The 23,332-nt window shown below is 47.5% G+C and overlaps 1 protein-coding gene across 3 annotated transcripts in view; it reads right to left on the bottom strand.

Moving 5' to 3' along the window:
* Nucleotides 1–21,034, bottom strand: part of PLEKHG4 (pleckstrin homology and RhoGEF domain containing G4) — a 49,681-nt gene extending 28,647 nt beyond the window's left edge. Inside the window, exons 1-3 of one of the 3 annotated variants that reach the window (XM_081872096.1) lie at nt 20,854–21,034; nt 6,692–6,889; nt 2,849–4,808 (exon numbers count right to left, since the gene is read on the bottom strand). In XM_081872096.1, the coding sequence (XP_081728222.1) occupies nt 2,849–4,808; nt 6,692–6,889; nt 20,854–20,856 (2,161 nt within the window). In that variant the 5' untranslated portion in view covers nt 20,857–21,034. Of the gene's footprint in view, nt 1–2,848; nt 4,809–6,691; nt 6,890–8,378; nt 8,409–9,033; nt 9,052–20,853 lie in introns of those variants that run through there. The other 2 variants (XM_081872097.1, XM_081872095.1) reach the window with 2 other exon arrangements.
* Between the last annotated feature and the right edge of the window lie 2,298 nt (nt 21,035–23,332).

The raw sequence follows: 23,332 nt of genomic DNA, 5'->3' as shown, positions 1-23,332 counted from the left end.
GTGCCTAGGATAAAAGCAGCTTCAGGGTTGGGGAGGCAATTTAGATTGGAAAAACAGCACAGAAGGAAAGGGTTAAATGTCTCCTGTCCAAGTGCTAATCCCCATTTATCCAATTTGTGAGGCTCTATGTCTGCATTGACCTGAAACAATTGCCCCACCATCATGCACAAAAAATCTCAACAACAACTGGCAAAAAGCTGCTATCAGATCTCCTGACATCTCATCTTGCCTCAAGAAGCAGCTACCAGGAAAAAAGGTTCTCTCAACACCTTACTTGTCAAACGTGGCATGCAAATGGCACAGCCGAGGCGGCACTCTCAACTGATCTTCCCTGTGGCAAGCGTAGGGAGGAGAGAAGGCAGCCTCGGAGGTAATTAGAAACAAAGCCTAAGAGTTTTCTTGGTCAAGAGCCACACCTTACATTGTGACCAGAAGACAATAAGGAGCTAAGATAGATGCTGGAGAACTGATGTAATTCATTCTTTGCTGTAACGGAGAAGGTGGGCTGCTGTGTGTTTTTGCCAAGTGAAGCTTCTGAATATATCACCATCTAGGGATGCCCAATATAGAGTGTGTTACAGTAGTTTGGCCTTGAGAGACTAAAAGAAGCTGAGCACCACCCATTATTATGTCATAACTACTTCTTTCCCCTAGTGTACACATCCTGCTGCATGGAATGCAAACAGCAGTTGCTAGAGGTCTGGGGCAGCCAACCTTGGTGACAAACCATCTTGATGTTCTGCAGCTTCTGTCTCAGAGACATTTCTGCTGTTATTGGTACTCCATACCACTGCAGACCAGGACACACCATGTTACCCTCCTCCAGAATGCTAAAGAAGCATGGACCAGAAAGGAGTTTTCTCCCCATTCTTTGTTTTCAAGCCCACCTCCAGAAGTGGAAGGGGAAGAGGAAAGGGCCTGGGACAAGCTGCCTTTCAACAAGAAAAGGGAAGGTTTACAGCTATTTTGATTTTTAAAAATTACCTCAGATCTTTCTGACTCAGCAATATCCTTCAATGAATAACATTAAGGGGCATCTTTTATTGATAGCAAAGCTGCCAACAACTCAATTAAACACAATTTGTGTACATCTCAGCCAGATCCAAATGAAGACTCGCAGGGAGCAAGCTTTCAGAGCCAAGCAGGGCAAGAAGTGCAGCCCTGGCACCAAACACACACACACACACACACACAGTCCCTCTCCAAAGTCTGCGGCTATAGGCCTGCTGTCTGCTGGTGTGGTGTGACATCTGGCCTCCACTCCAGGCCCTTGTGCCAAGGACCCACTTCCTCAAAAAGCACCTCTGCACAGGTCTCATTCATTTCAATGGAGTTTACAAATTAGAGGAATGGCTCATAGTTCAGTGGGATAGCAACCAATTTGTCCACAGAAGGTCCAAAGGTTCTATCCCCGCTGGCTTCTCCAGGATGGGATATGAAAGACTCCTCTCTGAAACTCTGGAGAGCCACTGGAAGTCAGGGTAGACAGTACTAAGCTAGCTGGACAAATGGATTTGACTGAGTATAAGGCAACTTCCTATTTTTAATGTAAATCCAACTGGATTCTGCCCACATAGCCAAACCCTGCTGGTGCAGGATATCTCTGAAGCCAACCACCAAGAAAGGACAGGGAAAAGGAGTCAGGAAGGAACAGACAGACAAATACACACTCAGGTTTCCAAAACAGCCAGTTTTTGCCTTCCATAATAGACTGAGCATGCAAGATGCTCTAACCTGCTTGAAGCATTCCTCAAGATCTTTACTTAAATGCTTCTTCAGGGAGGGAACTTCATTTGCATTACGGATCATTTTGAAATGTTGTGTGTTAAGCAACAACTGTGTGGGCAGGTAGGCAGGCAGGCAGCCGATTCCTCTGACTCAGCTCCAGCACGTGCCAAGCGAGCAGGCAAACTCACTCACATGCGCTCCACAAGTGCACACCAAGCAAGGCCTGCTTCTTTTCATGCCACAACAACAAGGACATTCCTAATGGACTGCTTCCCTGCCCATCCTCTCAGCCTTCTGTTTCCACCCCAGGTGACTTTTCCTAGCTGCTGCAGCAAAAATAAGCTATGATTTGGCTTTGCATGTTGTCTGGACCCAGGCTTACGATTTGTCTCACTCCATAGCACAAGTTGCAACTAAGTGGGTTTCTAGCTCACAGTCTGCCAGGGGGAGACAAACTACAAGCTTGGGTTCAGACAACATGCTAAGCCAAACCATGGTTTAGCTCAAGGTAGCAGGGCAGCAGCAAGGCTAGAAGAGGAGCAAAGCTGCGACCTCATCTCTGGGAACCCTCATGCCTGCATATTCACACTTAGTTTAGATTAGTGTTATAAAAGCACTATAGAGGCCTATGTATATGCTGCACAAACACTCAAAAAAATCAAAATCCTGCAACCAGAAAATTAAATTATGTATCCAGAAAAGTTTGCACACTTCAAATGTATGCAAATTGCTTATTTGCACAAAATGGGACATAGGAAGAGTCCTGTTGGATCAGGCCAATGACCCGATGCCTGTAGGAAACTGGCAAGCAGGACCCTTCATGGAACACAAGGGCTAGAAATTTGTGTGGGTTTTTTTGCGGGGGGGGTTGTCATTTTTTATGGAGGATGGGAAACGGAGAGTGGAAATTGGTAGGATTATTACTATTAATATTCAACCCACATTTAGTCCAAAAATGTCCTAGGATACTCTGAGGATGCTAAAGCTCCTCCCTGGCGCAGGGAAGCATCAGAGGAGGCCTGAACTCTCAACCTCCACCCCTTGCCTTCCTTGCATAAAAGTCACTTTGCCAGAAGAACAAACAAACCCACATTTCCCAAATTAATGACACAAATCCTACCTGTGACTACTTGGTCCCCATTTGAGACATTCCTGGTGCTGCCTTGTAACCTCGTTTTCACTGGTGCAGAGGGCAGGGGTGCTACTTGGCCCTCCTTATTGGGTTGGGGCTTGCCTGTCAAACATTCCACCTTTGGGGGGGTTTCCAACATCAAAGTGTTTGGTTTGCTTAGCAGGTATGGTAGGTCCACCCAGCAAGCCGCAGCTTCTTCTTTGTTACCCTGATTAGAAGCATCCTCAACTTGTGCATCTGTCTCCACTGAAGGGCTGCTGCAGCTGCTCCCCAATGTTTTTGCTGTTACCCCAGAACTGACAGGCAGAAAAGCACTCTCATCTTGCTGTTGAGAACAATCCACATTCTCTTGCCCAGCCTCTTGGAGCAGGTGTGCCTCTGTCTCACCTTGGAGTGGCAAGGTGCTTCCAGAACTGGTCTGCTTCTCCTTCTCAGAGAGACTTTGCTTGGCTAAACATTGGAGGCTTTCTGCTCCATAAACACTGCTGCCCAACCCCACTAATGCCTCTGCTGGCATTGGGCTCACCTTCTCCAACTGCTCAACTGGGTGATGGAGCTCCACCAGCCACTCAGAAGTGTGACCTGTGACTTCTACTGACAGTTCTTGTGGGAGGTGACTGTGTGCTGCCGCCCTCACATCAGAGAAGGGTTTTGGTGACAGTGACTTTGGCATGGGTGGGGAAAAGGCATTCTCCTGCAACCTTGGGCTGGAAGGGTCAGAGTCCTTGGCCAAATGTCCCAAATGAGGCTCAGGGAAGTTATCCTTCCCAGAACTCCCACAACCCTCCCTGGTGCCTATTCCTTGTGTGGCCTTCATGCCTAGCACACTAGAGCAATAGCCATGCTCAGAGACCCTGCTGCCATTTTCCAGCTCTGTGCTACTCCTCTGAGCTGTCTCTGTTATTTCAGAAGCCACAGCTGTCAGAGACCTACATTCAGCATCTTCTCCATCATGGTAGCTGCACATTGCGTACCTCCAGTCAAGCTCATGTTCTGGCTGGGCCTGTCCCTTTACATCAGAAGGCTCCTTGGGATCAGAGCCAGCAGCAGGCCCTTCATAATTTTCTAATAGCAATTTGTCACTTTCTAGTTCATGAGCATCCTCCAAAAGATTCCTAGCATTACTGGCCTGGGTATCAGAGGGCTTTGCTGTGTCCAGATGCCCATGTGGCATTAATTCGACTGCTAAACCAACTCCATTCCTCAGGCTAGTGCTGCTGTCCTGACTGGCTGCAGGCTTGTCCTTTACTCTCATCCTCGGCTTAGTGCAGTAACTGAAGGAGACTGATTGAGGTCCGAATTTAGGCAGTGAAACATCTGTGAGCTCCACATATTCCCCTTCCAGGTCACTTATAGAGTCTTCTCCAAGGCCTGGGCTCACACACTCCATGCTGGCAGCTGCCCTCACAAGTTGCTCTGTTGTATTGGTCATGAAGAAGCTGTCTTCAGGTAAACTTGGCCCATTTAAAAGTTGGGACTCCACTTTAAGGGAGCTGCTTTGAGACGGCACCTCTGAAAATACCAAATCTGAAGGCTGTTCAGTCACTGGAACAGAACTTAGGCCACCATTCATTTTGGGCGGGCTTTCAATAAATTCTGGATTGACTATTCTGTCCCAGGGCACCCGGAATATTTTATCTTCTGTGCCTAGTAAGCAGTTTTCCAGTGCCATTCCCATCCGCTCCCTGTTGATGCCATTCAGCCATTCCACAGTGAAAATGGAAGTGTAGGAGACTTCAGGAACCACAAGCTCATCAACATTATGCTTGTCCTCGGCCAAACATTTCACAATGATTCGTGGGGACTTTTTCAAGTAAGGGACCACCTGCAGGTAAAAGTCTCCTGGTCTCAAGATTCGCCAGTCGAAGGAGCCAAGCTGAACTACAATCTTCTCATGGATGCAGAGGGGCCAGCCCTCATGCCGGAACAGCAATCCACAATACTGGACCTGAAGGAAAATGATAATCCAGGTGAACTGACCGCAAGGAGGTTTTCAGAACAGACAACAGACATCCTAACAATGATATCATAGCTTTCTATTAACAGCAACACAAATGGAAACAGCCGGATGCTGGAAAAGTGGGGCTGGTCTTACATTGACTTTTGGCATGTGTGAGTGTGCACAACCCATTTTATTTCTATATAATACATGGCAAATTGTGATGAGAATATCTCAAAGATCCCCTGACTCACTAGTAAGATCTTCAGGTAATGCCACCTTTCAATGTAGCTATTAGAGACCTTCACTGTGGTGCTACATTGTATACCTTCCTCCCCATATCTATCAATTTGCTGTTCTTCATGTTTAGGCTTCTAAGAGCAATTAAATCTTGCTGAACGCTTTTTCTTTTTCGGTTTTGCAATGTTTATGTGGTTGCAGTCCTGGAGCATTTTTAAAAATGTCAGGCATTTCCATACTGCCCTTCAGAGCATCAATCCCAAGGGGAATGTTTTAATTTACTTATCTTTTTTTTTTTTTTTTTACTGTGATACTGTTTTAAAGGATGAGTCAGGGACCAGGGTCAAAAGGCAAAGCATCAATAAGCAAAAATCTGCCCAATGAAGCATTTTGGTGGTAGCAACACCAAGGGGGAGGGGCTTTCCATTCTCCTGTTCACTTTGAATGTGGTTCTACAGCTTGAGAAAAGAGGAAAGGAGGATGGTGGTGATCCTGAGGCCACAGAAAAGCTAGAACAGGCCCCAGGTCCTTCCCTGCTTTGAATTTAGTCTGCCTACGAAACCCGCAACCCTCTGATTGACTCTTCGCTCAAAAACAAGTCCCTTTGACTTCCATGGAAAGCTGATTTGGGTATGAAAACACGCTACGGCACAAGTCCCCCACAGAGGCGGCACTGCTAGGAGGCAAGCTGGGACAGCCATCCCTGGGGACAGGTTTGGGTTCCATGAAGACCATGATAGGTTACAATCTTCCAGTTCTTCTATATAAGTCCCACTGAAATGAATGTGCAGCAGTGGGGAGGGAAGGGAGACCCACCCGGATGTTCCACATCATGCACCAGAGTCCTGCGCCAGATCTGGTTCCGTAAAGTCTGCACAAACCAGAGAGCCACAGTTGCTACTGGAGAAGGAGCCTCCTTAGCAGCTACTGAGTTCCGCAAATATTGTGACAGCAAAGGAGAACAGAGGCAAAACTTCTGATTGGGCAATCACTTGGCACCTTTCCATCAGAAACTTGACAGTCTGCTGCCTGCCAAGAGTAGGAGAGGGGAGGGAGCTGAAGGTGAGTAACTGTAGAATCCAGGCAAGAGAACACACCTCCTACAAGACACCCCACCCTTTTAGTTCTTGCATTAATATGCACCTATAGAGAACATGTGGCTAATGGAGGGCATGTTTTGTTGCTAATGTTCAGGCTGGACCCTCAAGCTAGGATGCCAGCATGGCAATGCAGCAGGGTTGGAAGGAGGCCTTCAACCCTGATGTATTTGCATAAAACAAAATGTTTTTAAATCTGAAAAAAACATTGTTTTTCTTAAGTAGGACAGTTACATAATTGTTCACTATGATCAACACTTAACAAGTCAGAACATTTAAAGATTCCAAAATAATCACTGCTACTGAGAAGTGGGGGTGGAGATGGGGAATCCAGAGTATGTCTCAGCGCCATGGGCAAGAGGGCAGCGTCCCCTTAAGGATTCTTTGGCTACCCTTTGACTACTTTCATCAGTGCATCTGGTGGCACTGCTCCCTGTCCCCCCTCCTCCTTAGCTGAGTAGGAACCTAGGCATGAGCATCATGACGGATTCTCAGCTCCCACCTGCAGCGCTAGCAGAATCTTCTGGGTCAACCTGGAGGCAGCATGATACTCACACAGGCATCCTGCTGAACACACTGCAAGATGTGCTTGGCTGGAATCAGAAAGTCGATGAGGTAGTGCAGGCCGTCCCCACGGTATGTCTTCTCCACCACATCAAACACCTGGCACAGAACCGTGGCTGCTGTGACCTCGAATGGAGGGTAGAGTGCCGAGAGCGTACTCTGGATACAACTGTCCAGGGACTGGGAATCCTGCCAAGAGAAGGAGAGGAGGGCGTGAAGTGGCTCAGGAGGAGCAACAGGTGGAAGCTGTGCCTGCCGGGACTCAGGTTGCTACTTGGCAGAGGACATCGACGTATCCGCCCTCTTCATTTTTTGTGCCACCATTCTGAACCACCGCCATCCACCGAGCCCAGCTCCTCTACCGTGCAAATGAAGCGCTCACCTAGTCTCGACAGAGTGGCGGCAGACAGCTTACGCTGCAGAATCCTTCCCCTGACTGAGCAGGGGTGGGGCTGTTGCTAAACTATTATTATTGTAGATATCAGTGCGCAGGGTGTGCGTGTGTGAGAGAGAGAGAGAGTGAAAAAGAGAGACTAAAAGGGCTTATGCAGTTGCTGGTACGGCTTCCCAGGACTGCAGGCTTACAAGGTGTCCCCTGGTGGAATTATATTGAAAAAGGAAAGTTCCCCCTAAACTGGGGGTGGGAGGTATGGGAAAAAGAAGTGGCTAAAAGTGTTTAGTACAGTTTTCTCACAGTCACTCCAGCTAGAAATGGGACTCCAAAGCCAAGAGCTTTAGAACAGCCATGATGACAGCATGGCAGAGCAAGAGGAAGGCCCGAACCATCATACCACCAGCACAAGCTGGGTTTGGGTTTCTAAAGCCAGCTAGAGCATATCATAAAGAGTTTATATTATACTTCTGAACATTGTCCATGTTGTCCCCTGTTCTGCTCTCAACATACAGCACACTCTCTGCCAGCCCTAGCCTGGAGGTGCCCTCCCTGCCTTTGAAATCTGCAGCTGCCCACCTTTCTTTATGAGAAAGCCAGCTCTTGCTCTGGTGACTGTTACATCAATCCTCTTTCTCCTCCAAGAAAACATAAATTCTTAACATAAGGGAATCTAATTTACATAATTTTTAAATAGCTCTTTTAAACTGTTAATATCAGTGATTTTTTTGTTTTACTCTTTTTGTAAACCTCTTTAAGGTTGCTTTGCTCCAATCAAGTGGTAAATAAATTTTATGAAATAAATGTGCAAAAACATTTAAGCATTTAATAAATTACTATTTTAAAAATGAGATTGTGTTGCTTCTTTTAATTGCATTATTAGCATTTACTAGAATCTAGGGTAGGCTATTTAAGCAAGAATTAGCAGAACATATTGTATTATTATTATTATTAAAATTCATACACCCTTCATCATAAGACCTCAGGGTGGTTCACAGAATAAAATACAAGATAAAAACACAACTAAATAATTAAAACAAAACAGCAAAATAAGCCCTCTTCCCACATTATAAGGAAACAAAGCTAAAGGAGAGGGTAGTCTGGGCCAAACCCCCTTCAGGTTTCTGGGAGACTGCATCACTTACCCACTTTTCAACTACCACAAAGAATAGGAACTCTAACTCCAGATTAGGGGAACCCCAATATGTATCCACATTCTGAACATTGAGAAAATTGTGGCCTTTTTGACTTAAAATGGGAGCAGAAGGTACAGTAGCATCTACGCACATGCTCAGAAGACATAAGATTGGCCTCCTGGGAGTGATCTTTGTAGCAGGGTAGGCCGCAGGCTCAAGAGCCAACCTCCCTTCTTGCAAGGGTGGCTTCCTTCACTGTGACACCAGTGCCAAAGAGACCAAAAGGCAGGATCCTGCAGTCTCAGCAGTTCTGCTCACTGCCAAAACGAATACATCTGACAACAATTAACTTGTCATCTCCAAATGAATTCAGATGAACCACCCACTCTGCAGAATGTGCTTCAAGCACAGAGAGTGTCCCTTTCCTCAACATCTGAGGCTAAGTCACACTTTTATTTTAAAGGTGATAAATCTCTGAATTTACCAAATCAGGGAAAGCCTTTAAGTCTATCGGTCCCTCCAAAGTGACAATGCTGGAGACTTTCATGCAGCTCAGTCTATCCTACTTTATCCTCTCCCTATCAAAGTATGAGTCACTTTGAGTTGCCTTGGGCAAATTATAGCAACTAACAAGTATAATAAATATAACAAATATAATCAATCATCAATAATAAAATGATTTCACATAATTTGTTGTGAAGATGAAATGCAGGTGCGGGGAGGACCCTAAATTCCTTGGAAGAAAAACAGGATATAAATATAATAAATGCAATGCAGTTAAATGAAAGCAAGGTGATAAAAGTTACCATGTGCAAACTTTCTTCCTCAGAAAGAACTTAACAAGAGATCCTGGGCTGCAAGTGTGAACTATTGCCTCTGCCAGAAATTAGCAGCTGTTGTTCCTGGGACTTTCTGCTTTTTCTAACCATGCCCAGCAGTCTCTTTCAAAGACCAGCTGCCTTATAAAGCAGAGACCCCGGTTCTGAAATTAGGTGGGAGCTCTTAGGACGCACAGTGGAGAAGGTGGGCTAGCTTGTACTAGAAAGGAGAACACAACTTTTCTGAGTTACCCTGGCAGCCATTACTCACCTATCTGCAAAGCACAGCTATGTTATAGCCATTCCATGCAGAGAGCGGACAAATCACAAAAATTTTGAACACTATAAAGAAGCAGGTTACAACGCATCATGTGACTTGTTACTGGATCCATTTTTCCTTTACGTCTGAAGTAGAGTGAGGTGTGCCTGAATCTTTGAGTCACTCAGCGCTCACCATATTATACTACAACCAAGATACCACGACTGGAATACCCCACAGAAAATTAGTGAGGCTCACCAGTCTGCAAAATGGGGGTGCACGAGAGAAGCTTGTCACAAAATAGGGGTGAAGTCTGACATAAACAGCTGGCAATTGCTGGCATCATTTTCTACTGATAGCTGATCACTCTTTGGAAATCGTTTAATTGCTTGCCATAGGTTTTCCTATGAGGGGAACGATTCTCAGATATGAGGCAAGAGGCGGAAATGTGGGGCTGGGCTCACAGAGGGGAAGATGAGGCTGGTCTTCTCAAGTCTCACCTTCTTCTCTCCCTGGTCCAGCTGAGTCTCTGGAGCCACCCAGACAGTGAGGCCAGCAGGCCTCCCCTCGGCCTATTGGACAGGGCCTCTTGGCAGGCAAGATGGAGGACGGCAAACCCTCCTGGCTCACTCCTTGCCATCACCAGCAGGCCCTTCACGCTGCTTGCCCTACAGTGGCACAGGGCACAGAGGAAATTGTCCTCGCAGTAACTTAACAGAGGTCTCCCCTCCCCTCAGGGGGAACCATGGAGGGCGCTGCTGCCTGGGGTTGTGCACTTGGATATCGGCATCTACTGAATCAGCCACCCCACAGACAAAACGCCTCGCTCATTAAGGAGCAGTCACTGTCCCCCAACACACACCCCTTTGCAAAGCCCAAATTGCCTCCCTCCCTCCCTTCTTGATGGGCCTTCAGGGGTGTATTCCAGAAAAGATTCCGTGCCAAGAATCTCTCTGTTTAGTACTCCAATTACATTATATAACTGTGCATCAATGTATACAATTTATTCTGGCAGCCATAATTTGCAAAACAGGGTGAACATTTTGACAAGAAATAAGGTGATAGGGAATGATGAAGTCAGATGCAGTACAGCAAAATATCCCACACACAAAAATCAAATCAGTTTTCCTGCTTGGTTGCAGCCTAGGATCATGGCAATCACGAGTCACTGCTTTTTCCATTTTTTTTATTTTTAAAATCTCACACTGAGAAAAACGCAAGACACCAACCCAAATCTTTATTTTTCCGTTCACACCAATGTCTCTTACATATATACTGTAATTCAAAATACTTGGCAACATTTTGTTGTCCTCACTTGTATATACTAATTTTTAAATTTTGAATATTTATAGACCACTTGATTAAAAAAAAATCATCATTCTTGCTGTTATCCCCCTGCCTTAGAAGCGCACCCAAACTATATTCTGTTCTTTCCTAGGCACTGAATTTGTACCGTTAAAACCAGGGCCTCAGGTGCCATAATGTCTTGGGCCAGCCCTGGTTAAGACTGCCATAGTAAAAGTTTACTTAGGAAGCACCTCTGTTATCTGGCCGCAAATGCAAGCCAAGGCAGCATCCCTAGTGAGGAAATGTACAATGCAATAGGAGATTTCTTACATATTTGGGTGTCTTTCACCCAATATGTGTTCTTCCCTATTAATAATGTCACTGGCCTGTGAGTTTTATCATTATTTTTACTGTGTTTAATCTATTGCTCCTGACAAAGGAGACGCCTCTGAAATGCATTGAGCTAAATAAACAGCTGATTAACAAAAGCACCAGATCTTGCCTCCTTTTGTTTTCATGACCTTCACTGCCAACATCCTAGTATTCCAGGGGTCTTTATGACACTTGCTCCAAAAAAAGCATTTAAGCCATGGGTAGGCAAACTAAGGCCTGGGGGCCAGATCTGGCCCAATCGTCTTCTAAATCCGGCCCGCAGACAGTCCGGGAATCAGCGGGTTTTTTACATGCCATTTTACTGTATTTAAAATGCATCTCTGGGTTATTTGTGGGGCATAGGAATTCGTTCCTTTTCCCCCCCTTCAAAATATAGTCTGGCCCACCACAAGGTCTGAGGGACAGTGGACTGGCCCCCTACTGAAAAAGTTTGCTGACCCCTGATTAAAGCATTCCTGAAAACTAATGAATATGTTCCCATGGATTTATTTTCAGTATTAGAGCACCTGCTGGCTATGCAGAAGGGCCAAAGCTCAGTCCTTAGAACTAGTGAAAAGATTGCAGAAGTATTCTGAGGGGGTCACAAATCTTGTTGAGTGGCTGTCAGTGAGAGTAGACTGTAGTCCCACACGACATAGAGCAATGATCTGATTCAGGGTTACACGGCTTCGTACGTGTGTGTGTGTGTGTGTGTGTGTGTGTGAGAGAGAGAGAGAGAGAGAGAGAGAGAGAGAGAGAGCTCATCCGCAAGCGTTCCCTCCAGTAACAGCCCACTCTGAAACCTATTCGAACAGCAACAACCTCACATGCCCCTTCATTTCCATGCAGATCAAAGAAGGGTGGAGACTTTAAACAACTTGTAAAAGACGCCTTTGTGCAGAAAGGGACGTGTGCCAAAATATGGGCGTTTATGAAGCACAAGCACACAAAGGGGAACATATCCCCAGGCGTTTCTCCCTGATCTATTAATCAGCCTAGCATACCAGCCTTTGGAAAGTGTAAGGAAAACCTCAGTTTAAAAAATGAGATGTGTTCCTGTAGATGGTCCAGTGAACAAAGAATTGACAGCCACCAACCAAGTACTGAGATAAAAGCTCTCTGATTTTGCAGATCTAGCAGGATCTCTAGTTGGCTCCTTGGCATTTCCTACTGTTGAAAATGGGGGGAATGGGGGGGAAAGAACCTTAACTTTTCCATCCCCACTTTCCCTCATTCTCTCTCACTGTTGGGATCAAACTACAAGTTCCACGAATTGTGTGGCAAATTGGGTGCTTCTGCCCTTCATTTTCCGTCATGCGCTCTGCAGATTTGTTGCTGGTGATGCATTCCACCTTTGAAATTCATTTTGTGTTTGTGGCCAAATGCCCAGTCATACTTGTCCCATTGAGATCCTGCATGCTATCCCAGGAGTACGTTCCTCACCCACTACATGAAAGGCAAGTAGGGCACAGACTGGCTCAGATACCACTGGGCACAGGAAGCCAAGAACCCTCCTTGCCCGCCAGGCTTAATTCCAGGTTGTGGGAGGCCCCCAGCAACATGCCAATGAGAGCGGGTGCTCTCATATTTTTCACAAACACCCTCAATTGCCTTTAATTTGTTCCTATTTTTCTTGTGCAGCAGGTTGTTTAATACTAGTTTCCTGTTTTTAGCCAGCTGAAGTGTGCACATAAGGAGTGACAGAAAAATTATGAGGAATGATTTTGTCTGCAAAGAGGAAACTCATAATTAAAAACATTAGAAGAGCATGGCTGCTCATCTAGTCAAGCACCTAATTCTCACCGTAGCCAGCCAGATGCCCCAAGGGAGGTCCATAAGCAAGCAGGACCTGAGTGCAACAGCAGGGCCCTCCCCACTTGTGATTCCCTGCTCCGTAACTGTTTGGCCATGAGATCATTATCAGAGTGTGGACTTTCTCTAGTATTTCCCAGGATCTACCAGATAAAAGAAATACGATTCATTCTCTGGAAAGAACTGAGTCTGGGGAATTCTCATACAAAAGTGGTGGGGTGTGGAAAGTATTATTATTGCCTTCATCATCATTAAAAGGTGGCTAAGGTTGTCACCTTTTTACTGCCTGGCTCCTGTGCCTTGAACAGCAACTCGACACACTGAAATTCCACATTCCCCTTTACTGGGCACTCATTAACTTTGCAGTGTTGAGTTTTTAGTCAGAAGACATCATCAAAAATGCAAATGAATATTGTACTTCCTTATAAGATACTACTGCCTGATGCCGTTGCTTCTCAAAACCAGCTTCACACTGATTGGAGCCCTTAAGCTATTCCTAATTAGTCTCTAGCCAAGGTGTGGGCAGCTATGTATCAGGGAAAGACGTCCACACCCCTGTCAGTGCGCTTTAAGGCAGTAATATGAACACACCCTTCGTGGGTGAATCTTCTGGTAGGGGAGGGAGAAGCTGCACATGCCTGATTTCACTGTGTCGAGCCTACTGTTTAAGCACAAGAGCAAGATCAGTAAAAGGGGGCAATCTTCAGCAAGCCCCCATCTCCCAGAAACCTCGTGTCATCTTTATTCTTAATAATTCATCTCACAGTGGGGTTCTTCTCATCTCCCTCTGCCCAGGTTCTAAGCCAGACAGAGCCTTAATGGGATTTTTATTTTTAATTACAACAGAGCTAGCCAAGCCCTCCAAGGATTCACTGTGCCTTCCAGATGTTGTTCCAGCACTCCAATTCCGAGCAACCCCAGCAGCCAGCATAGATTAAAGTCAGGGATGGTGGGACTTCGAGCCCAAGAACGTTTGGTGTGGGTGGGTGAGCACCCAGTTGGCAAAGGCAACTGCTGCAGCCTTCAGCTTGACTTCCTTGCTTGGATCTTGACCTTGGCCAGCGTACTCTCATGAGGCCCAAGACAGATGATGCATGTGGTGGCATAAGATCTATCTCTGGCAGAACTCTGCCCAGCCTGGCAGAGACTTTTTATGCCATGATGCCCACAATAGGAGTGCTTTGCTCTCTCCTAGGGAAAAGGACAAAATGCCCCTTGAATCTCTCCTGCAGAAAAAGTTCCTGCCCTTCCTGTTTTATGGTGAAGTCAGCATCACTTTGCTGGACATTCCCACATGACTCAGGCTGGTCATTGCCTGTTACATGATGCCATAATCAGCTGGTGAGAAGGAGAGTAGGAGCCTGAACTCCAGGGAGGGAGAACAGTGGGGGCACGTACAGGCCCTCAATTCTGCTCCAGCAGTCTCCTCACTACCTGCAGTCACATAGGACATCAGGCATGTGGCAGGTGGGCATGGTTTGGGGGGAAACAGCTTTGCGGGCAAAATCTGAACACCTGGCAGGTCAAGTATGGCCTGCAGACCAGAGGTTCCCGAGCCCTGAGTTACCAGGGGAGGGGGTCTGATGCCTACAGTTCTCTCTCCATCTCTCTCAAGAGAGCACCAGAAAGTTAGGAACATTGAACTTCCTAATCAAACACCTGACATATCTTATTCCCGCATCAAAGGCAGTTCTGTTGGGCAACTGTGGCTTCTAAGAAGGAGCAGAGCTGTCAGGGCCTAGAAGTCAGTCTCTCTGGAAGGAACACCCAAGGGTGGGGCTCACCTTTAAGAGTGCTGCTGGGTGCAGTTGGTGCCTATGGTTTACCACATGCCTCCCACATAACTTTCTGCCCAGATCTTAAGATCATCTTCAGAGGCCCATCTTTGCCACATTGCTACTACCAGAGAGGCCTTTGAGGCCTTTCAGTGGTCCTCAAAGAGTTCTGTGATCGTCCCAGTATCAGGCTGAAGTCCTTTTAATCTACCCAAACTTTTTAGATGCTGTTGATAAATGACTTTGCCTTACTTGCACTGACGTTAAGCAGTTTTCACATCTGCTGCTGCTCAGGTTATCCTACTTTCAAAGTTTTACTGTGCTGAATTGCTGCCTTAGGGGGCTTCCAGATGTGGACAATTGAGCAGCACCTCATCATTGCTGTTCTGCTTTAAGCTGCAAGTGGAACAGCAACTCTGCTTCCAGACTTCTGAAATCCAGACAACATGCTGCAGCCAGGTGAGCAGTGTCTCATTCCCTGCCTTAAATATGAGGGTGTGGAGTGGGGAGATTGATATTAGTTTGGACAATGGGGGGCGTGCAGATGAGTTTACTATTCGCTCCACCTTGCTACATGACTGCCTCACCCTGCTACAAGATGGGGGGAAGAAACAGATATAAATTAAATACTATATCCATCTGTCATGGATGCTTTAGCTGAGATTCCTGCATTGCAGGGGGTTGGACTAGATGACCCTTGGTGTCCCTTCCAACTCTGTAATTCTATGATTCTATATAAAAAGGAAGGGTTTAAGAATCAATTCCCAGACAGAAATGCATCATTGTGGCATGTTTTACCTGTTCAGCTCTAAAGAAAAACAGCAACAGAAGCTGAACAGGTAAAATATGACACGGGGATGTTTTGTTTACATCATGTAAATGGCTGTAAAATGTGAGTGAACACTGTGTGGCTAGTCCCCAGTAAATTCTTAGTGTGGAAACAGCGATAGTTTAATTTTTTGGAATTCCTAGCCACTCTGGAAAACCTTTCATGGTTGAAGAGTGATATGTAAACTTATGTAAATAAACAACAGCCCTGCCCTCCAGGCCTACTCTGCACCGTGCACCACAGTTACTGTACATGTACACCCATTTGTACCCCCAGCTTTCTCTGAGTCTTACCTGTTAAGTCAGGGATAGGCAGGAAGGCAAGTTATCCCCCATGCACATTTTAAACCCAGATCCAGCAACTATGGGAAAGGTTGCAGAAATCTGCCCTGTGCATTTAAATCTCTGCACTGCCCTCAAAGATGAGGAGGAAGCCACAGCAGCTCCTGCCCCTCCTTTGCCCTTCCCACAGCTGCTACTGCTGCAATAAGTAAGTAGCAAGGGGGGCATTCTCCCCCAGGCTGAGCTCCCCCACAGTCCAGTCTGTGAAATGAGATAAGGAAATGTCATGACCTGGTCCCTCTTCTAAGCATGCGTACCTGTTGCAGCACAGCACAGCATGGCTTAAAGGCCCAAGAGGAGGTTCCCCCCCCCCGGCAACCTCTGGGGTGAGCTTTTGATTTATGCAATGCTTGAATTGGTAGGTCACAAACTGGACCCCTGTCAAGCGATAGGGCGGCCCTAAAAGCTCTGGAATGCTTTTCCAGTTCATGTGTCCCTCCCCTCCTCCCTCCATCTCTCCGCCCCCCGCCACCTCACTATGCAACCAAGACCTCACTTTTGCAGACATAAAAACCTGCCTTCAAGCAAGCGGAAAACTTCAAGAATTGCAGTTAGCCACTGAAATCAGCCCCATGTGCATCTTCATAATAAGCTCTCTCCTCTAGAGACTATCGGAAGGGCACCATCTAGTGGCAGCACTGCATTCAAAATTCTGACCGCACAGCTTGCATCAAAATCTTTGGAAAAGAGATATCCTGGCACTGCAGGGAGCCCCATCCGCCAGCGCAAGCACATGCAGAGTCTTCCTGAGAGAAAGGAAGCAGGAGCCTGACAGGGCTACATATGGGTCTAGCCAAACCAAACTCCCTTATGCTAAGGAGGCAAAGGGGTTTCATTTCCTTGGTGCCTGCAGAGCTTACAGAACAGAAGGCTTAGATATCTTTCATAGCTGTCAACGTTTCCCTTTTTTAAAGGGCAATTCCCTTATTCCGAATAGGATTCTTCGCAAGAAAAGGGAAAAGTTGACAGCTATGGATTTCTTCCCAGCAGTGACTCTGTAGTGTAGCTGGACTGGTGCAGTTGTGTGGGTGCAGCTTAGTTGCACAAGCAGCTCACATGCCCTCAAACCCAGGGGAAGCCAATCACCTGCAGCAGCAGCAACCTAAGGCAGTCTTTGCCAACTTGGTGCCCTTCATATGTTTTGACTACAATTCCCATCAACCACAAAACATCTACAGATCTTATTATGGTTTGGCCTAATAGTTTTTTTAATAGGTTTTTTCCTCTTGTGGTCCAACACAGCAACATTTTGTTTCTTATTATTATGTTATTATTTATCAGTTTTTACTGGGAGGCCTGCTGTTAGGCAGAATGTGGGGTGTAAATATTGCAAATAATTAAATCATGTCTGCCTTGATTAACCCCCAAGAGCAAGTGCCCACCCTCAAAACACCAGCCACCACAACCTGAATGCTCCCAAAGAGAAAGTACCACCTGCTGCACAAGAAAAATAGGAACCACTATGAAAAAGGTGAATTCCATGCTTAGGGACGATTGGGAAAAGAACTGAAAATAAAACAGCTGATATCATAATGCCATTACACAAATTTATGGTGTGACCGCATTTGCAATACTGTGTAAAATTCTGGTCGCTTCACCTCAAAAGGATATTGCTGAGTTGAAAAGGTTGCAGAAAAGGGCAACCAAAATGACCAAGATGATAGAGAGATTCCTCTCTGAGAAAAGGTTGCAGTGTTTGAGCCTTTTTAGTTGACAGAAAAGACGAAGAAGAGGTGACGTGGCGGAGGCAAATAAAATTATGCATGGAGCGGAGAAAGTGGTTAGAGAAAAGTTTTTCTCCCTCTCTCGTAACACTAGAACTCACGGATGTCCAATTTAGCTGAATGCTGGAAGATGCAGGACACGTAAAAGAAAGTATTTCTTCATGCAATGAAGTTAAACTATGGAACGTCCCTTCCACTTGGATGACTTGAAAATAGGATTAGACAAATTCATTGGGAATAAGGCTTTCAACGGTTACTAGCCACAATGGCCACGCTCTGGCTCCCCTGCCCAAGGCAATATGCCTCTGAATCCCAGTTACTGGGAATCACAAGTGGGCAGGATGCTGTTGTGCTCAGATCCTGCTTGTGTGCTTCCCATTGGCATCTCTATGAGAACAGTCATTTATAAAGATGTTGGACAGGACAGGACAGAAGCCTGCAGCACTTCACTCTACTTGTTACTTTTTTCCAGAGCATCACTTGTCTGCATACCAGGAGAAGGCATTTTGCCTAATGATTTCAGTTTGTCCAGCCGCCATGGAAGGCCAAGCGAAAAAGCCAGCAAGGCGAGAAGATGCAGTTCCGCTTCCGAGGGTGGCCCCAGCATTCCACTGGGACTGGGACTCCAGTTCATGCATTTGAGCTCCGTGGGCGGAAAGAAAGGAGCACTTTGCAAGGGCAAAGTGATTTCCTTGTGAAGATTGGAGAGACGGGCAAAATGTGTGCAGGCCTCCCTGCAGACGCCTTTGCCCTGTGCTCAAAGGCCAAGCATTCCCAGGGAGCGGGATGACTGGGGCATTGTGCTCACGCCTTCAGTCCATATGGTGGGCATAGAGTTAAAGGGCTTCATTTTCTCATCCATGTCTGTGCTCTTGAAAGGGCACATTGGGGAAATGGAACAAAACAGCATCCACCCCCTACCCTGCATTTCAGCAGCCTTGTGCTCGGATGGCAGGAGGCAATTAAAAATCATTTCGAATGAGCTCATTTGTTTCTTCTGCTTCTTGTACAAGGACCATTGTGGCCTTGGCTTGTGTCTCTGAAATCTCAAGATTTACTCAGCAGCAAACCTGGGTGAGGGTTCAGTCCCATTTCCTGCCCTGAGGAAGCTGACGTTTTTCAATAAAAGGAATATGAGAGGACGCCTGTCCCACTACAGGTGCAAACAGTCAACAATGCGGGGATGACTGTGTCATCACAGACGGTTGTTGTTGTTCACTGGGGTTATTTTGCATACATTTAAGATTAAACTGAATGTTCACAATCTGCATACCTTTTGCATTTCTTTCCCATTTGATCTCCAGTTTTTACCATTTGATCTCAACACCCATCCCTGCCAGCTAAGACTTACCCTCCTTGCATCTGACAAAATAGCCTCTGTTCCACAAATATTTATGCCATAATAAATTTGTTTGTCTTTAAGGTGCTGCAAGCCTGTTAGTTATTTTTGCCAGGAGGAATGCAGAATAACTATGCAAAGTTAGCCCCTACAGTATTTTGTTTTAATTAGAGATGAGTTGTAGGCAAACACTGTGACCAGGATCCCACAGACAGCATGCAGATGCTGGAGAAAGCCTCCTGAGGCCAGGTTGCAGGCCAAGAAAAGGAGCTGCCTGCCACCCCCACCAGCACCAACACCCCAAAGAAAAGGCAACCCAAAGTTCAAGAAGAAGCCCTCCCGCCCTGTGTCAAAGACCCTTTCCAGCCAGGACACACGCAAAATCAGAGACAAGACACGAAGATGGGAGGTCTTTTCCAGTCCATGCAGACTTGTTTTTCTGCTCCAACTGAGCAGGGACACAAGAAATGCTGGCTAGGAATTGGTTGCTATAAGTAAAAATTATTCTCTGTGGGGAGTGGGGTCGAGAGTTTTGTTTGCATTTTGATGAGAAACTACTTTGCAAACCAATACACAGACTGAGACACAGGTATCCTTCCACATTCCCTTCAGAAGCTGCCTTGTATTGAGTCAGTGCATTTACCCATCTAGATTAGTGTAGTTGACACTGACTGGCAGCAGCAGCAGCAGCAGCTGCTGCTCTCCAGGGTTTTACAAGCAGGGAGCTTTAAGCACTGTGCTGCTACTATTATTATAATTATTATATATTTATTTATACCCTACCATTTTCCCTGCTGGGGACTCAAGATGAAAACGATAGCCCTTCCTTTGCTAGGATGGATGGCTGAGGACAGGAGCAGACGGAGGGTCTCAAGACCCCCTCCTCCTTCTTAGTACAGACAGGCAAGTAAACAGGGTCAGCTGCTCAAATTCCCTGGGAATGGAGGAAATCTCATTAAAGAATTCTGGAAAGCCTAACCTCATCGTTCTATCATGTTTGGTTCTCTGTGTTTATGCAGAATGAAAAAATGCATGTCCTTAAAGTTATTTGTTTATTGGCTGAAACTATAGCAATTTTTTTCAACTTTTAAAATCTCATTATTAGTTCAGCAGGTGCTGAAAGACTGAAGTTTTTCACTTGCTTGTGCTGAAATATTACTTGGCACCTTTCAGCTGCAAACTGGTGGCTGTGTACATGGGGTCCTGCAACCTTTATCGTTACCAGGTAGCAGAGCTGGTGGCCGGCCTCAAGGGTCATAGTTTGGGGAGGTTTTGAACCTGGGACTCCAAAACTTTAACAATTACTGCACCCTACAATGGAACACATTCCTGAAAGTCATTTCCACTTTCAGACCAGTTTGCAATGGCAGGGAGCCTGTTTCCATGGACCGTGCCTTGCCCGCGGTGGCACCAGTTTCAAGCTGGAAAACTGCTCTTTCCCCTTCTCAAATTGCGCTCTTTGAAATGTGCCGCGCGGTGACTTTTCCGCAAGGAGGGTTAGCCAGGTGCGCTAGAAAAGGTGCCTAAGAGAGATGGGGCTCATCCCAGGGGCCCCCTTGGTCCTTCCCGCCAGCTGCCCAAGAGGAGCAGGGCAGGAAGGTCACTCTGCAGCTCCGGCATCCTGGAGAGGCGGGCTGCCTCCGAAGACGGAGGCTCCGCCGTCCACCCCTCCCTCCCTCCCTCCGGGGATCTGTGCCACCTGAGCCGGGAGGCCGCCGGCTCGCTTCCCACCTGGAGGGATCTCGGCCTCCTCCAGCGCTTCGTAAACACTGAGAAACGGCGAAGAGCAGCGATGGATTGGTAGATGGGGTCGGGCGCAGCAACTGCCCTCGAAGCTGCTTCGGGCAAGGCACTCCGACCCCAGTTCTATGCTCAAAGGAACCTCGGCGGCCCCAAAGCTCGGGCGCCTCCGAGATGGTCTTCGTCAGCCAGCCGGCAAAGTTCGGCTCCCGCTTCCCCTGCGGAGCTGGAGCACCAGGCTCGGCCCGCTCCTCTCCCCGAGGCACTCTGCACATGCTCATAGGAGCCATCAGCCTTGCGCGCGCTGCCGCCCCCTCGGGCGCGACTCACCATGGCCGTTGTTGTTGACGACGCTGCGGCCGCCGGCGGCGGCAGGCGCTTCCCGGCACTGCTGCTGCTGCTGGAGGCGCCCAGCTGAGCCCGGCCCGCAGCCGCAGAGCCAGCCAGGCCGGCCCTGTAACCTGATCCCCCCTCCGCCCACCGCCCCGCCTCGCTTCGCGGGCTTCGCAGACTGCTCCGGCTCCCAAGGCCCCGCGGCCTCCCAGGAGCAAAGCGGAGGTAGCGGGGAGATCAGCTCCCGGCCTCCGCTCCAGAGGCGCCCCCCGACCGCCCCTCAGGGCCTCGGGAGCGGGGTGGATCGTGCCCCTTACTCCCCGCGATGCCTGGGTTCGCTTGGGACGGCTGCGCCTTCATCCTGGCTAGAGGCTGTGCTAAAGGAGGCCAGAGAGAGGCCCGTCCCAGGCACACCTGGAAGAGGCCTCGTTGCCCCAGGGTCGGAGAATCCCCCTGCCCGGGAGACTCGGGGAGCCCCTGTTGCTCATGCTGTTCTCTCTGCTTGCCCGGTCCCGGCGGCCTTGCTTGGTCCCCCAGCCTCCACCTGCCTCCAGCACTCCAGGCTGTGGTCCTGCAAAGCCTGTCCTTAGCCTCCTCAGTTTGGGGTTCCGGCTCCTGCTCCAAGTTGCAGGGCTTGCTGGAGAGAGGCCCCCACTAGCCTCCTCTGCGCTTCCGACAACTCTGGCTTTGCCTGTAATGATCCTGGCACTGGCACCCTTCAGACCCCAGAGGCCTCTTGGCAACCCCTGGCACACACACAGGCCATCTAGTCCTTGAACCATTGCACCCTCTGGAGCCCCTGGTTGGCCTCTTCTAGTGCCAGCCACATCCTCACCCAGGTGGATTCCCAAACCGTGTGGTGGGGAGAGGGGCCTAATGCCAGGAAGAGATGCCAAGCCTTGAGACCACCCCTTGATTTTGGCCAACGGAGTGATGCCCAGCTTCGAGCCTGTCTTCAAGAAGCAGGCATGATGTTGGGTCCCTAAAACAATCCTGAGCCTTGAAATCAGCATTCTCTTTTGCCCCCCCCCCCCATGACCCCAACCCATCTGACTGCACTTGTCCTTCAGTCTCTCTTACCAAAAAGAAACCCTTTAACCCACCCACAACAGTTCGGTCTGCCAGCATTGCACTTGTCACCCCCTCCCTTCTGTGGTGCCAGGTTCCGAGGCCCTTCGTTGCCAATCCCAGGTGGCACCAATATGCAGGTATAGTTTAAAAGGCTAATTCCTGTAGCTGTTCAGGAACAATTTTTCTGGGGTGGATACTTGTCTTCTCAGTCAACAAGCTGAGTGCTACGAGTTCAGTGTTGCTGTGCTGTGCCTTTTGTACAATCTAAATAGGTCATATTGGAAAAAGGGCCCTCAGCCTTTTGTGGTGCCAACAAATCACTTGAGCTTGTGTGAGTGGCAAACTCGTGCCTAAACTGCCTACCTTCTAATCCAGATTCATTGACCAGATGATGTCCCTAGTCCACTCTTTCAACACCCACTCCAATATGGAACCACATTTTTCAAAGGCAGCTCATGAAACTGACCCTCCCATGTGGTGCACCCATTCCCCAGGAAACTCAACAAGACAGCTGGGTGGTGAAATGTAGTTTTTATGACACACGGCCCCTGGGAATAAGTGGTGCATCACCCCTTCCAGTCTGTACTGTCCCACGTAGTGGGCATTGCTTGAACCCAAATGGGTGGGTGTGCTATATACAGTTTTCTAGAACTGCAGGCCATCTACCACTAGTCCCAATCTGGGATCAAGCAAACCAAGTCAGGTCTAGCAAAGGCTTGCAAGGTAAGGTCATATAACGCAGGGTGGGAAATCCAGATAAACAAGGTCAGGCAAAGCAGAGGTCAAGGTCCAAAAGGCAAGCAAGCAAGATGTTTAGAACCCTGGAGAGCTCCAAATGGAGTCGAGAGGCAGGCTGGAATGTTGCTCCAGCTACCAGCAAACCCAGGCTCAGGGACTACAGCTTCCTCTGGGCAGCTACTCCTGCCTCCACCTGAGGAGTGGAGTCCTGACCAGGCCCAGTTTGGCATTCTGTTTTTATAAATGTTTTTATTTATTTTTTCAAATTACAGCAACAACAATAAAATAAATTGTCCAACAACAACCACCCCAAGCTTGTCCTCTTATATGTACAGATGTGTATCATGCATTATAACAAAGTTTCATTCAATTATTCTAAACGGTCTTGCCATGTTTTCCCATGAGCATCAGGTGGCTTCCTTACATGGTCTAAATGATTCAGGCACTCAATAAATATTTGCCATGTATTATAGAATGAGAAATGGGACCTGGGTGGAGTTGTGGTGTAAACTACAGAGCCTATGGCTTGCCAATTGGAAGGTAGGCAGTTCAAATCCCAATGATGGGGTGAGCTCCCATTGCTCGGTCCCTGCTCCTGCCCACCTAGCAGTTCGAAAGCATGTCAAAGTGCAAGTAGATAAATAGGTACCGCTCCGGCAGGAAGGTA

The sequence above is a fragment of the Podarcis erhardii genome (genome assembly GCF_964252035.2).
Source record: "Podarcis erhardii genome assembly, chromosome: 7".
Classification (NCBI taxonomy): Eukaryota; Metazoa; Chordata; class Lepidosauria; order Squamata; family Lacertidae; genus Podarcis; species Podarcis erhardii.
The sequence above is the reverse complement of the archived record's forward strand: the minus strand, read 5'-3'. Positions and strand labels throughout refer to the sequence as shown.